The following is a 14,530-nucleotide window of genomic DNA, read 5'->3' as shown; positions in this document are numbered from 1 at the left end:
AAGAGCTCATTAACACCCTGTTTTTAAGTGCAGCAGGAACAACGACAGGATTCTTCAGGGCCCTGCTCGCCCGTCCCATGCAGGGCCAGGTGGGCACACAGCGCTGGTGTGTGTTGCAGAATGTGACTGGCACATTGGCATGCTGGACCGCAGGTGTGTGAAGCCGCTGCCATCGTCGTTGCCTAGCGTTACTAATATAGAGAAAGGAAAACAGTTGCTATGTGCGCACACACGCACACACACAAAAGCACAACACTACTCCCACATTCAGCATTAGCTTTTATTTATGTCAGCTCTCAGAAGGGTTACTTGGACAGCTCTCAGTGTCCGTCTGGCCAGCTTTTACTCCAACCACTGACTCATGTCCAGACATGCCCTCTGTCTCCCCCTGTTTATTTGCCTTTACTCATCAAAGACAGTCACTCTGTCTCTTTTTTCCTTTTTTTTTTCTTCTTCTTACTGCTACCCCCCTTTCACCCACCACCTAAGAGCACAGTGCTTGTTTTCAAGTTTTCAAGACCCTGTGTGTCTGTGTTGGTGCAGGAAAACCTGTGTAATTAGGTAGTGATGTAACTATGTAATGACAGTGTACAGACAGGGTCATCCATGCGACCCTGGGAACTGGTCACTCCCCTCCTGATGAAAGAGACAACAGACCTGGGAAAACTCATCCCCCTTATCAGCGCAGGAACACACACGGACATGGTGTGTATCCATGAGCTGGGCTGTTGTATGTTTCCATGTGGAAACAGCAATGTAATGAATATAAACACACTTTTTAAATCCCTCACAGACTTTGATCATACTGAAAAACTAAGTTTTCTTATATTACACAGAGCTTTCTCTTTTACCTTGTTTCAGTTTCAGTTGTCTGCTTTCTCACTCCTACCTGGTTTTATGTTTCTCTTCCTGTCTGCACTCAAAAACACATCTATATGTAATTATTTCCTAGCCAGCTTCCTTTTAAATGCCGAGTGTCATTTTGAATATCTCTAGCATGCGTTTAATTTAACAGCACTGAGTTGTTCTCAGTGAACTTCTTACAATGAACTAAGAGGCCTAAAGCCCCTTTCAAGCATGACATACAGTAGACAACATAACTGGCTCCATCATCCCTTAAAAGTGACTTCCTGCTCTTATTTAGACACGGGGCACATTTACACCTACAGTGATGGAGAGGTCCATTGTATGGTCGTGATTTTTGGCATATGCACAAAATACTGGTTGTACTTGTGGCATTGTTGCCTCCACTGATGATTAACCATGTATTAGAATGTGTCGTTTCTCCCATTTTTACTAAGAGTGGTGATTTTTTGTGATATTTTGTGTGTTTATGCTGCATGTCTGACGTATAACGTTAAGTACAGCTGCCTGTTGCCACCCCATGCACGTAAGCTTACATGCTCAAAATGCACCGTACGGCAAATTGGCAAAAGATTTGTTGAGATTAAAGAAAGATGGAAGAGACACAGAGTGCAACTGTAAGCCTGTGCATGCCTCGCTACTAAGGTAATGCATGCAATACAGACTGGTACCGCGATGAAAGTGATGTAAAAAGTTTCGAGATCTGACCTAGCAAGACTGTTGTAGCAACTCTTCCTGGAAAGTAACCAGGATGCTCACTGGGACCTGACAGACAAGCTCAGACAGCGTTAGATGTGAAGTGGGAAACCTTCAGTTTGAAATACAATCTCACCACGACGTCCATGAGCAGCGGTTTAAGAGCTTTTGATTTTTAAACTCTTTTATAAGTTTAACAATACAACAATACACGAAGTTTGTTGACTGTGAGATATGTAAAAATGACTCTGAAATGTGATATTTGAACTGGTCTCTGAAACATTTAGTTTGTACTGAGACTGCGTGCTACTTTGTGTGGATGTAGCTTAAGAGTGGTGCAGTATTCCTGCAGTCTGCAGTGTTTTCCAACATGGTCATAGACTAAGTCCTATATACTATTTATATTTAGACATATTAGACAAATTAATAACCAATACTTTTTATACCAACCTGCAAAAAGTCTGTAAACTGGTTAGAACTCCATTATGATGCACTCACAGTTACCACAGAGTGCATTTCTTGTGCTTAACTTTTGGACCTTCCATGTCAAAGAACCTCATTAGGCACCTGCTTGGAGAGGATGCTATTCCTGACTTCAAAGATGCTTTCCCTCTTAAGAGACAAAAAAAAAGAAAAAAAGAAAACGAGGTGGGGAAGAAAAAAAAATCCAAAAGAATTCAAACGCAGCTCGAAACATTTGTGCAGCCAGTTTAGCCCGAGTCTGCTAATGAGGGTATGTTCAGTACCAGGAGAAGTGGTGCGTGCTTGAAAAGAGATTAAGACACAGTGTAATGAAGTGAACAGGAAGGGAAAATGATGGCAGGAGGGCAAAAAGAAAAGTGTGTGACTAACGTGGAAACAGCCCCAGAGAATAACACGGTAGGAGTCAATGGGAGGGAAGCAAGGCTAATTCTTATGCGCATTACCAACCCCCGTCACACCCTGCTGTTACACTTCCAAGACTGGGCTTTACTGCATATATTGCAAGTATGCGTGAGAGTGAGACTGCACTTGTAGCGCAGGTCTGAGACCGAAAAGCTCTCAATAAGCTTAACCGTGCATTTTCATTTACCCCCAATAGATGAACCCAGCGTGCTCTTTACAGGCTCTGTGGATGTGAAGGGAGGACATGAATGAGTTAGATAAAGGTTAGCAAGAGGGTGTGTGTGTGTGTGTGTGTGTGTGTGTGTGTGTGTGTGTGTGTGTGTGTGTGTGTGTGGATGGAGGGGATCGGGGGGGTTACTGTGGGAATGAACCTGACAATTTCCTCAAACATTTTTTATTTTAAATAACAGAAACCACTCATTTGGAAGTTACGAAAGGGGAACAACATTTCACAACAAGCTGTTTAAAGTTTCCGATGTCTCATGTTTATTACTGCCATTCCAGATTTAATGAAAGTGAATGGATTTTTTTCCATATGCTGCTTACAGCATTAAAAAAACCAACAAGTTTCAAGCAAAAACAAAATTCTGCTGTTATTTCTGTTTCCATAAACAGTATCCTTGTCACTTCCTTCTTACTGTGATGTTCCACAGAATATACCACCAACAGCTGAGGGCAAAATGGAAACAGCAGCAGGAACAACAGAAAGTCTACAGGACCAGCTATACTAACTATAAGCTTAACTGGCAAGACTCTGCATAGCAGACAAAAGTGGCCGATCAGCTGCTGTTGATCCTAAAAATCAGTTTACATGTTCCTGCTGAACTCATCACAAGACTTCAGAAAAAGAAAAGACACAAGAAACATCTGCTAGTTATTATTGTGATAATACAAAGAGAAATGATTCTGAATAATTACTGCTGGTCACTTAACACGACATTTCAATGCAGTGAGCACCATCGTCTCCAATGTGTTGGGGTTGAGCAATATGTTTTCTATTAAAATTGTTGCCAAAAAGTCCGATATATTGGCGGGTTAAGTGGTTTAAAGTCGGCTGCTGTTGTTTTAGTATCATGTTCACTGTTTTCAGGTCACTTGCCTCTTTTCATCTCTTCTGTAGGCCGAGTGTGACTACGTCATAAGAAAAAAAGTGAATTTCAAACACCTCCAGGAAGAGTGGCGTTCATCTCTTTCCTTAAAGGAAATGGAGTGGAGTTGGTCAATGGGTGAAGCTGTGACACTTTGACCTCTGTAAGTTAAGAAGCCGAATGACTCGCGCACAAACTGTTCTCGTCATTCGCTTATACTGTTGTCATGGTAATGCATCCCTCTGAACTATGCGGGGGTCCTGCACACTCACACATACACACTCACACAGACCCCCTTATCCTTGCAGTCTGCTGACCAAGTCCTTCACTCCTCTTTTGCTTTTCTGAACCCTGCCATAAGAGGAAGCCAAGGATTAGGAGGGACTTTGCCATCGCATCTCCATAGGGGTTTACCAAGCCTCAGCGTGGGGGGGTGGGGGGTCCAGGCAACAGTAGCTCCGCCAGTAGTTTTTGGAGTTTGCTTGGGTGGAGGGTCGAAAAAGGGAAGTTTCACAGCATGGCTGAAAAGTATCTAGATGCACCTTGTTTTTTCTTTGAGTCACTGACTTTCCCAAAGTTTTTTTCTCTCAGGGAGAACGTGAGAATAATCTGTCTGGGCGATGTAAGAGTAGCTCCCAAGATCCGATCCAGAACATGTGCTTGTTGCTCAACAGTATGTTTCACAATAATGAAATGGCAAGTAGCCAAACTAAACATATCCATAGAGACCAGCAGGAGTCCAGCCTAGCTGAACATTAACACCAGCATATGTGTGTAATTGTACGTGGATATGAGTAAATGTGTGAGAACAGAAAAGGAGAAAGTGGTGAGAAAAAAGGGTCAAAGCAAATACTTTGAGTACTGGTTAAACTGAACTGAGAGAAATGTTCATTCATTCAGTTTGTGCTTTGTTTGTTTAGTCTTAAAGGAAACAATGTCGCATAATGCAGGGCAATAAAAAGGTTAATGATAAAACCGTGAGGCTCACACAGCCTCAGCAAACACACAAGAGTACAACATGAGTTAAGGGCATTGTTTGCATCGAAATAGGAGGAGTCAGGGGGGTTTCTAGGCCTGCAAATCCCTCATGAAGCCCCATATGTTACTCTCCGCTAATTCTTTTAATGTGTTTGCGGGTTGGTGTCTGTCTCTTTCTATGTGTGCATATGATTAGATGTGTGGGTGGATGCTTATCTGTCCCATATTAACAGACAAACAGATTAATGTCATTATTGTTTGTCAGCAACCTCCCGCTGTTAGAGCTGGAGGTGGTTACATCACCCCTTAGAAAAATAGTCCGGCAGATGCACAATGCAGCTAAATGCAAATTCAGCTAGATGTGAGTTAAATCGAATTATCCTGTACAGTAAAGTGCGGCTGTTGTGGTTAGAAATCTCCATACGACTCTGTTGATCTATCCTAAAGCAAAATGGCTGCGATTAATTAATAGATGGTGTTTTTGGCCGTCTCTGTGTGTGTTCTCCGTGGGAGTTCTCGCTAGTGTTTGGCCGCACGTGCTGGAACAAAAGAAAGTCCCCTCCATAATGACAGAAAAAGTAATTGATTACACGCCACGCTGAGCAAACAGAGCCAAAGGAGCATGGCACAGAGGCAGAGAGGCCGAGAGAGAGAAGTAGGTGGTGTAAGACAGCGCGCCCCGCCAACCTCCTCAGACACACCTCAATCTGCCTCTCATCAACTTTTCATGTGAATCTGCCTCCGACACACAACACCATACTAAAGTATAGGTGCACAAATACACACATCTGTGCCCTGTAACGTTCTCATACTGTATGAGATACACATCTTATTGGTGTTATGGACAGATATGGGCAAATAGAAGACAGCATTTACTGATCTGCAGGCGATATTTGTCAATTCTGTGACGACTAAATGTTCATAAAATATGCAAACAGGCTTAGATTTCTTTGTTTCTCTGAAAAAACAAAACAGTCTGATCTTTTCTTTTACAAAACAGACTGAAACATTCACTGTTGGCATCAGCTGTCGGTCAAAATGTCCGTCAGCATCAGCCTAAATATGTTGCATCCCCAGTTCCTAATTCCTTAGCCAATAATTTATGTAAACTATGAAAAGCAAACAGGCAGCAAAAATCGTGGGAGACACTGCCAACATTTCCAACAAGCATCAAGTCGACATTCAGAATTTCTTGACACTTTCACTATCGACTCACGGCTGTTCAGCTTAAAGTCCTTCAGTCTTAAGTTTTCACACATACTTCAGCACAATTAACAGAATATCAACAAGTAATTAAAATATTATATTTATGCAAACGTGACTTAACTTCACTGCGATAAACACTACAACTGCATCATCTTTAAAACTCAAGAGAAGGCCTCAAAACTTGCCTTAAAAGCCATTCAGGTCTCTTTTCTTTAGATTCTTCTGACCATACATGCGTCTCACCTTTATCATCCTAACACGGGAGAGATGTGAACACAACTGTGCTCATGCTCAGAAGGGAAAAACCCCTCAAAAAACCATTGAATTTAATGTGTTTTCTCCACGTTTCTCCCACTATATTTCATTTTAATCACAGCTGAAGTTATAACAACATTTAGAGTGGAGCAGAGTGCTGTGCTGATTTTGGGAGGGGTTTGTAATTGGACCTCAGTGTGAGTCACAGTGTAAAAGTTCGGGGTCTCAGCAATAAGGAAGACCTACATGGCTGAGAGTGAATTAGTAACCAGGTCAAAACCAGATGCAAGAAAAAGAATTCATGAATCAAAAGGTTCAGGATGTGTCTATCTTCATGCTAATACATGTATATGTGACACGTACGTTTTTGGCCAGTAGATGGAGTTGGTGACCAACAAATTTAAGCTGCAATAACATTCATACCCACTCAAAGTACACATGTAGAGGAGTTTGGAGTACATCCCAGTAACACAGGAGATAAGGATCAGAGGCAATGATAAGGTCTATTGAATTACACTAAATTAATAATGCTTTAGATTTAACTTTACCTCTAAAGTGTCTGTGAGGCCAAACATTTAGTCGCCGTCACAAGGCTAAAGTAACCAGTGATGATCTCAAAGCCTATTCCAGGCCTCGCTGGTTTTCAAAACACATTACTTCTCTATTAAAACATTCCTGTTTGTGTTTCACTTCTCTGTAGCTGAAGTGACAGAGAAGCCAGCTCACTGCTGTTGCTTTAGAACGCACGTGGCACTAAATCAAAGCACTCAGACAGAAATGCTTCAGGGAGCTTAGAGTGCGTGCGTGTGTGTGTGTGTGTGCGCGTGCGTGTGTGTGCGCGCGTGCGTGTGTTTGTGTGCGTGTGCGTGTGTGCGTGTGCATGTCTGTCCTGCTCCACGATGTTTTCATAATTCAGACATTTAGTGCACTGAGCCAGCCTGTCTCGCGGTGTAACCATGGAGACTATGCGTTTACTAATGGGAGGTCGCTTCCACCCAGAAGCTAAAGTGTCTGCACCCAGCAGGGTGGAAAACAGCGCACACTCAACCAGTTGTTAACACGTGAATTTGCGCATGTAGGCCAATTATCACCACAATTAACGCTGTCCATCACAACAATGTGATGCTCAGACACAGGCGCGCTCATTACAGTCACACTGGTCATGCACGTATAGTCACATGCACACACAAACTAGAACTAGTCTGAGCACAATATCTTAGCTCCAGCTCAAATATTTTCAAATACTTAGTACAGAATCGACCCCATTGCTCTTTGTGGTGTTGGTGCCTCTCTGCACACCGGACTGTTTGCACTGTGATGAATATGTAATGATATTTTTTTATGCCTTTAAATGGCAACTTACCTTTGAATATAAAATCTATGAGAGAAGAAAACAAAAAGCTGTTTTTCCTTTAATTTAAAAATGGCACAAACTCTCAAGTTTATATTATTGTCCAACTGTATTTTTACTTAAATGAATTAAAGTAAAAATCAAATAATGAATGCTTCCCGTGGCTGTATATATGCAAACATGCTATTGATCTGCATTTTCGTTTATATTTGTGCAGGTTACACAAAGTAAATCACTGCAACAATTGAACAAATCTGAATGACGCGTACATGAGTGGGAGTCCAGGGGAAATACTGAGAGGGGGACTTGGCTCCAGATGTAAGTAGAGGCCCAGGCTTGAAAAGCACAGGAAACAGATAACTGAGTGACTGGATCATGACTCAGCGTGTGTGCGTGAGTACATGGGGTCTGTGCTCAGCCACGTATAGTCACGGTAAACTTAGTATGTGCATGTGACTCATGTGAGCCATGATGAGTCCAGCGGTGAGTCACATGGTCATCTGTACATGTTTAAGGACAAAAATGAGAATGTTGTGAAAGAATTTTGTTTGCTTCTGTTTCACTTTCATTTTAAAGAACAAAGAGATGAGAAATACAAAATCCAAACAATGCATAATGCATAAGGGGAAATCCTGTGTATTATATACAGGAGGAGATATGTAGTGCGACCTCTGTATGACAGGGTGGTGTCTGCATGTATAATGGATAAGTATGTGTAATAACTTATGGGCTAAGAGGGAGAAATGGAGCACTGGGGCTCTCAAAGCTCAAAGGGTGGAGGGACCAGCACAGAACAAGACAATTCTGCCCTCTAGTGGTAAAATATATATATTAGGTGTGTAGTTTAAAACCGCAGCAAGCAAACACCTGTGTATTACACAGGTTACAGTATAACGGAGCATTAGGCACGACCAGACAAGACTTCTTGGGTCATGTAAAAGTTATTTGAAAAAAAAGAAGATAAAGATGAACATTTCAGGGCTTCATCCCCTCTGTAGGACTCGGTAATACCACTGGGTGTTTATTTACGCAGTTATAGAAGCACACATTTAAACATGGTCACCAGAACACGTACAGAATCGCACACAGAAAAACTGCTGAAACGTTTTGATAACTTTTGTTTTAAGAAGCTTTTTTCTTTAAGTTTGACTCTTACCAACATCCATCGGATTCCAATTCAGGACAATACAAATTAACCAACCGTAAAAAATAAAATAAAGCTTAGTTAATCTCCAGAACCGAAATCTCACAAATCTTAACCTACATTTGGACAATAAGTTAGAGCCTATGTGTCAGCACTACCTTTACCCCCTTGCTAGAAACCAGTGTTTAGCCCAGCTTTAAAGTTTAGAGGATCAACCCTGAATCATTACTATTGTATTTCTGTCTTTCACAGTTCTATGTTAAACAGAAGGCACAAACAAAAAGGCTGTTTTTCCCTTTATGTTTGCCTCAGTATGAGTTTGTGAGCCTACTCTGTCACCGCTGTCACCTCTGTTTCTCAAGCTTTTTCCTTTAGTCTGCCAACTATTGTTGCTCCTCTTTTAGCCTCCTAACACAAAACACAGCATAAACCTGTACAACCACTAATCAGCCATGACCAGATCCCCAGTAACGCAATAAAGGGATGTGAACTGTGTCGCAACTGATTTCCTGGTGACTGGGGGTGCATTTTTGCAGTTACTATGGAGATGTCAAAGTGTGGCCAGGACAAGCTCTTTTTAAAAAAAAAGGTTTAGTTGGACAAGCTCTGCAGGTTACACCCACACTGCCAGACTCACAGTTTATAAGATAATGTGTTTTTGTTCACGGTGCTTAGAGCTGGCCAGTGAAATGCGACGCCGCGTCTACAGTTGAGTTAAAACTGTTGTGTCATATCTGCTCATAGTGGGGCAAGAGCTGCAAGTTGTCCAAAACTAACCGAGAAAGTCCAGAGAACACAGCTTAGGTCATTCTTTAGCAAATCCTCGAAACTTGATTTCTTCTGTTGGTGAATTGTTGGGCGTCTTGTAATTCTGCACGACTGGTAATGGCGTCACCAGGTAACGATCGCCAGGATGGTCACTCCTATGACCCGTCCATCTAATTCGAAGAACTACTCGAGTTCATGGAGGAACAACACGCAATCTTGTCAGTAATTATATCAGCGCAAAAATCCGAAAGCACTCTCATTAACCTCGATCTGACTGGGATTATTTCACTCTGGTCTAATTGTCTGGCTGATAACAAATGAACATAGCGACCCTCCTCTTATAAACTGCTCAGTATTTGCTGCCACAGAAACACGGGGAACAGCCAGCTGTGGTCTCTAAGGGGTTTTGTCTCACATCATAAATACTCTTTTTTTTGTCGAGCTCTATTAGAAAAGAGAAACAAAGTTTTGACTGCGTGGACCTCCCCGGGTTAAAGCTGCTACACGACACAACAAACATGCTGATGAACAGTTCTGGAGCTCATGTTTTGTTCTATGATGTGACCTCACCACAAAATTTAATCATTTCTTCCAAGAAATCCATGGCTACTTCAAAACAAAAACTATTCTGGCCATGACGAGCTCTGGCTGCGCTCTCATTGGCTAGGCAGGTTTAGTGACCAGTTTTCCAAAGACATTTGCATTCCAGCTTTGCCAGCAGGTTCTGGTGAGCCAGCGTCGTTAAGGGTCCTGCACATGGAAACCTGCTGGTGAAGCCAGTGGGCCTGCAGCTGAATGACAGGATGATCTCTGTGAGGGGCTCCATAATGCTGACATCATTTTCGGACTTTGCCTCAGGGCTGCTTTCTGACTATAGCAGAGCCAACTGCACGAGGGGGGCTACAGCTGACAATGTCATGGCAGGCATTATGAAAGAGGGCTTGTGATTCATTGCAGATGGGCTCATCAAGACTTTGTTGTGCTGGCAAACCACTAACTCCACTTCTGTCTGTGGCTCTAGGATTGTAACAACTGGCAGGTGGCAGGATTCACCTCACAAGAAATGGTAAGACCATTAATGTGGCCTGTTTTCTTAGTTAGCTTTCCATGTGCTGTCCACATAAAAGAATAACTTACCCATTGCCCAGATCATCAATATCATCATCTTCGTCATCATCTTCATTTGGGCTCTTCCCGCCGAGGTCACTGTCGCTGAGGTAATCTCCCTTCAGGAGGGTCGGGTTGGAGTCGTCCAGGGATTCGATAAGGTGGATACGAGATGCGTGGCTGATCCTGAGGGGCACTTCTGAGTGGGCGTTACCCGTGGACGGAGCATCACCAGCTTGGAGACGAGGGCTAGCTTGACCCTGACGCCATGACAGCGGAGAGGAACGATTTGACAGACTGGAAACTGAGAAGGCAGCGGCTTCATCGCTGTCGTAGCACATAGTCCCCTCTGCACAGCTGTGGAAAGACAAACAAAAAGACAGTTTTTAGGTGATGAAAATAATTATTCACAGCTACATTTTTAACAGACAGGAAATGAATATCTGCGTTTCATTTCCTCTTCGATTTCAATCAATCTCTCCCCACCCTGTATCCTCCTCTCTCAGTGGAACATCACGATTTAAAAAGCATGCACGAGCTGAGATGTGCATGTTTGCATATATGTACACATGCAAGCTACATGTATATGTGAGGTGCATGTGTTTTCACATTCCTTTGTGTTGCTCTATGCTCCACGTAAATACGTGCCTACTTTATGCAGGCATATATTTGTATAAATGTGTACAAAGTGCATAAATGTCCTGTTCCAAGCCAGCGCAGCACATCGACGCTTAGTGTCTGCACTGACAGTGATGAGAATTAGCATATTAAAAGTTGCTAGCGCTCAAACTGTGTGGCAGCACATGCATTTGCTTGCTACATTAAAATTAATCCTCTCTGCATGATACAGAACAAAGCGGAACCAGCCAATAATAAAGACAGTTTTAAAAGTGCTAATGTTAAACAGGCAGAAAGGAAGTGGAGCCGTGCCCACTCAGATTTTCACAGGCTTTCTGTTTGTTATGTTTATTCAGTATATCAAGTAAAATATGTGTAAAGAAAACAATTTGCTTGCTCACTAATCCGCTTGTTGTATTCATATAAATGTTCCCTCCTAAGTACCCTTTATTCACCGGATATGCGACATCACGCTCACACGTGAATCTTCCATTTTTGGCACAACAGGGAGAGATTCAACGTTATTACCGTGAAATAAAAATATGAATGGCAAAGGAAATGTATTCCAGCAGGGAAGCATCTGCTGATTTACTTTACATGAAGGGAGACTCCCACTGAGGGACACAGATAGGACACATAGCAGGAGACTCAGGTGGACGGAAGCTCTCAAGGACAAAGTGTGGGGATATGGCGAACTCAACTAGAACCCAGCCCAGGAAACAGAGGAAGCACCGGTGCAATTAATCAGCGCATCATTGCTCGTCTTCTTGTGTGTGTAGATGTGAGTCGTGAGTGTGCATTGGAAGGGTTTGCTTTGAAGCCAGCTTTGAGCTAATCCTGCTTCTCTCCCATTTCAACCAACTCAAAGAGAGCAAAGAGGAGGTGGGAAATTACACACTAACTTACTCACAATACCGATCTTGATCTCAGAGCCTTCATGCAACCAGCTCACCCCAAAACACACAACAACCCGCCCATCCTACCTGTTACTATTTTTTACTCTGACCTGCTATTTTTCTTTTCCTTTGCTTTGGAAACCGGTTTGTCTGCATGCAGTTTGTTCCAAATTAATACTTTTCTCAGTAATCAAAAATGATGTTGTTACTTCACCTGCACAATGAGCCTTTTCCCGGCATCTGTGCTACTATCAGTTATTTTCAGTTCATGTGAAGAGAGGAGAAACAACCCTGACACTGCTGACCTGTGGCTGAGCTGCACGCCTCTCAGGCTGGTCATGGTTTCCTCCAGGTTCTGTCGAAGGTCCAGAACATTCTGCACCGTCCTTTTCCTCTGGGACTCTGGGTCTGCAGGGGGTACACACACGTGAGTGATCTTAACCACAAAAAATTGTCATGCTGCAACTTAAAAATGTCCATGTGCATTTGAACAGGAGCTTAATGAATACAGATGCACAATAAAATATTAATTGAAACCCAATCAGTGAAGTTTTTCTATATTAGAAATGCTTGCAGTAGACTGCATAGGCTAATAATCATTCAATGTTCAATTCATCCACCCAGTGGCAATATCTAGGATTGCATGCAATAATGAAAACAAAGCCAGAAAAAACTCTACAACTATGGACTTAAATGGTGAAACTAGAAGGACTCCCAGATAAGAGAATGCAGAGTAAGCAGGTTTATTTTTCCCCAGATGGTAGTGGAGCAAAATAAATTAAATATGATGCAGACAGACGAAACAACAGGAGGCCTTTAAACCCACACAGCTCTAACACAGTGCCCTGGTGTTTGCTTATTTCATAGTGCCTCCTTGCCCTCTACTTTGTCACTGCCAGAATAAATCAAAAGCCTTTTACAATTCATCCCATCAAGGGACATACTGACATTTGTCTCACCCCTTCCTAATATGCTATAATCTACTGAGATTACGCCACGTGGCGTCATGCTGAGTGGTGTAGCTACACTGCTGTTTCACACATGTGTACATGTACCGTATGTGTTTATGTGTGAGTGTGATTGCAGATAAAACTGGATGAAAATTCTTAATAAATCAATGCAGATATCCAGTATTTATGCTTAGGAATTTACTACTAATTAATTGAACCTAATTTTACTCAAATGTGTCAAACTGCTTCCACTTTTACTCCATGTAGCCAGAAACAAAGACGCCTCACTGGCTTTGACCCCTGCTCTCTCCGACTCCCTGACATGTTTTTGTGTCGAATGAGGAGAAGGTAATAAAAGTGTTATGGTGGCAGATATGGGGCACTCAGTTCACCCCGAGGTTCAGTTCAATAGACCATTAGAACTGACCAGCTGGCTCCTAAGCACGCACAGCACATGAGGGATAACATCAGATCAGTACATCCATCACTGTCACAGAGTCGTTCTGGCCGAGCAAATACGTGATATCTACGCTTCACGTGTTCATGTTTACATATACATTTTGTTGCAATATATTTAAAGTTGCTTATATTACTGTAGTAGTAGCTTCTTTTTCAGCTGGACTGTTGCATTAAAATTTACAGCAAACGGGGCCTAGCTGCTGAAAATAGCCACACACGTACACACAGACAGCAGGCACTCCTAGGAATCAGTCCAGCTGGTTAGTGAGGAGGTGACGGGGTGGAGAGGTCATGCTAATGAGTGAGGGGGGGCTAACTATTAACTGCCACTCTCAACAACAGCTGCTGAATGAACACGTACATTTGTACGTTGCGTCTCGTCACGTGCAAACACACTGAGACACAGTGAGGAAAACGTCAGAGCAGATTTATGAAGCTGGATTGATTTTGCTTTTTCCTATACAGGACGGCCACATAGACAATTGATTGGAAGGGCCCTGGGGACGGGCAGCTCAATGTGGAGTCATTGAGATGCAAACCTTTGCGGCTCACATTCACATACACACACCGACACACTGGGAATGTTTAATCACAAAAATAGTCCGGCTTTGTTATGTGGGAGCACTCGTGTGAAAGCTGTGAGGAAATCCGAGCTGTAAGAAGACACTTTTTATCCTCAAAATGTTCGTTTTAGGTAATGCGGTCATACAAAAGGTTTAGCAGGAACAAAGAAGCCTGAACACATGCAAACAAAAAAGTCTGAAAGGCTCACGTGCGCGCGCACACACACACAGACACAAACACACAACTGCAGGCTTTAATTGGGCGATTTTAATTACCTTAAATGGGAGCTTTGTTTAACATTGGCGTCAAATTGATTGGATACGGTCTGTGTTATCGTGTGTATGTGTGAGTGTGCGCGTGTGTGTGACTTCCTGTCCTGCCTCTGCCCTGGCCTCGGTGGTCCCAGCTGGCGTGTGGGGGGGACGTAGAGGCAGTAGCGTTAAGGGAATTAGGGATGCAAATATCCCTGTCAGGGCTGGCTGCTCCCCAGGGCTGCAGATGAGTTACACTGATTTGGTTTACACTGAGTGCGTGCGGATCCACCTGCCTCTTCTCGACACACTCGTGAACACGCTCCTGCTCTGAAGAGCTGGCCGAGGCACCTTTCATAACGGCCCACTCAGACGCTTGAAATGAGAGTCAGCGAGTCTGAGCGAGACTGTTGTTGTAAGTGCACACACAGGCCAGTATCTCCATCTTAA

The 14,530-nt window shown here is 42.9% G+C and overlaps 1 protein-coding gene across 6 annotated transcripts in view; it reads right to left on the bottom strand.

Annotated features, from left to right (window-relative positions):
• The window catches only part of nav1a (neuron navigator 1a), an 83,402-nt gene that overhangs the window by 38,127 nt on the left and 30,745 nt on the right, over positions 1–14,530 (bottom strand). For all 6 annotated transcript variants that reach the window (XM_085393876.1, XM_085393877.1, XM_085393878.1 and 3 more), the window contains 2 exons: positions 12,162–12,264; positions 10,373–10,699 (listed from right to left, as the gene is read on the bottom strand). In XM_085393876.1, the coding sequence (XP_085250002.1) occupies positions 10,373–10,699; positions 12,162–12,264 (430 nt within the window). The remainder of the gene's footprint in view (positions 1–10,372; positions 10,700–12,161; positions 12,265–14,530) is intronic.

This window comes from Rhamphochromis longiceps, linkage group LG20 (genome assembly GCF_057381845.1).
Source record: "Rhamphochromis longiceps isolate RC_006_pf linkage group LG20, R_longiceps_female_GT1.1, whole genome shotgun sequence".
Lineage (NCBI taxonomy): Eukaryota > Metazoa > Chordata > Actinopteri > Cichliformes > Cichlidae > Rhamphochromis > Rhamphochromis longiceps.
This window is presented reverse-complemented; position numbering and strand designations above follow the sequence as displayed.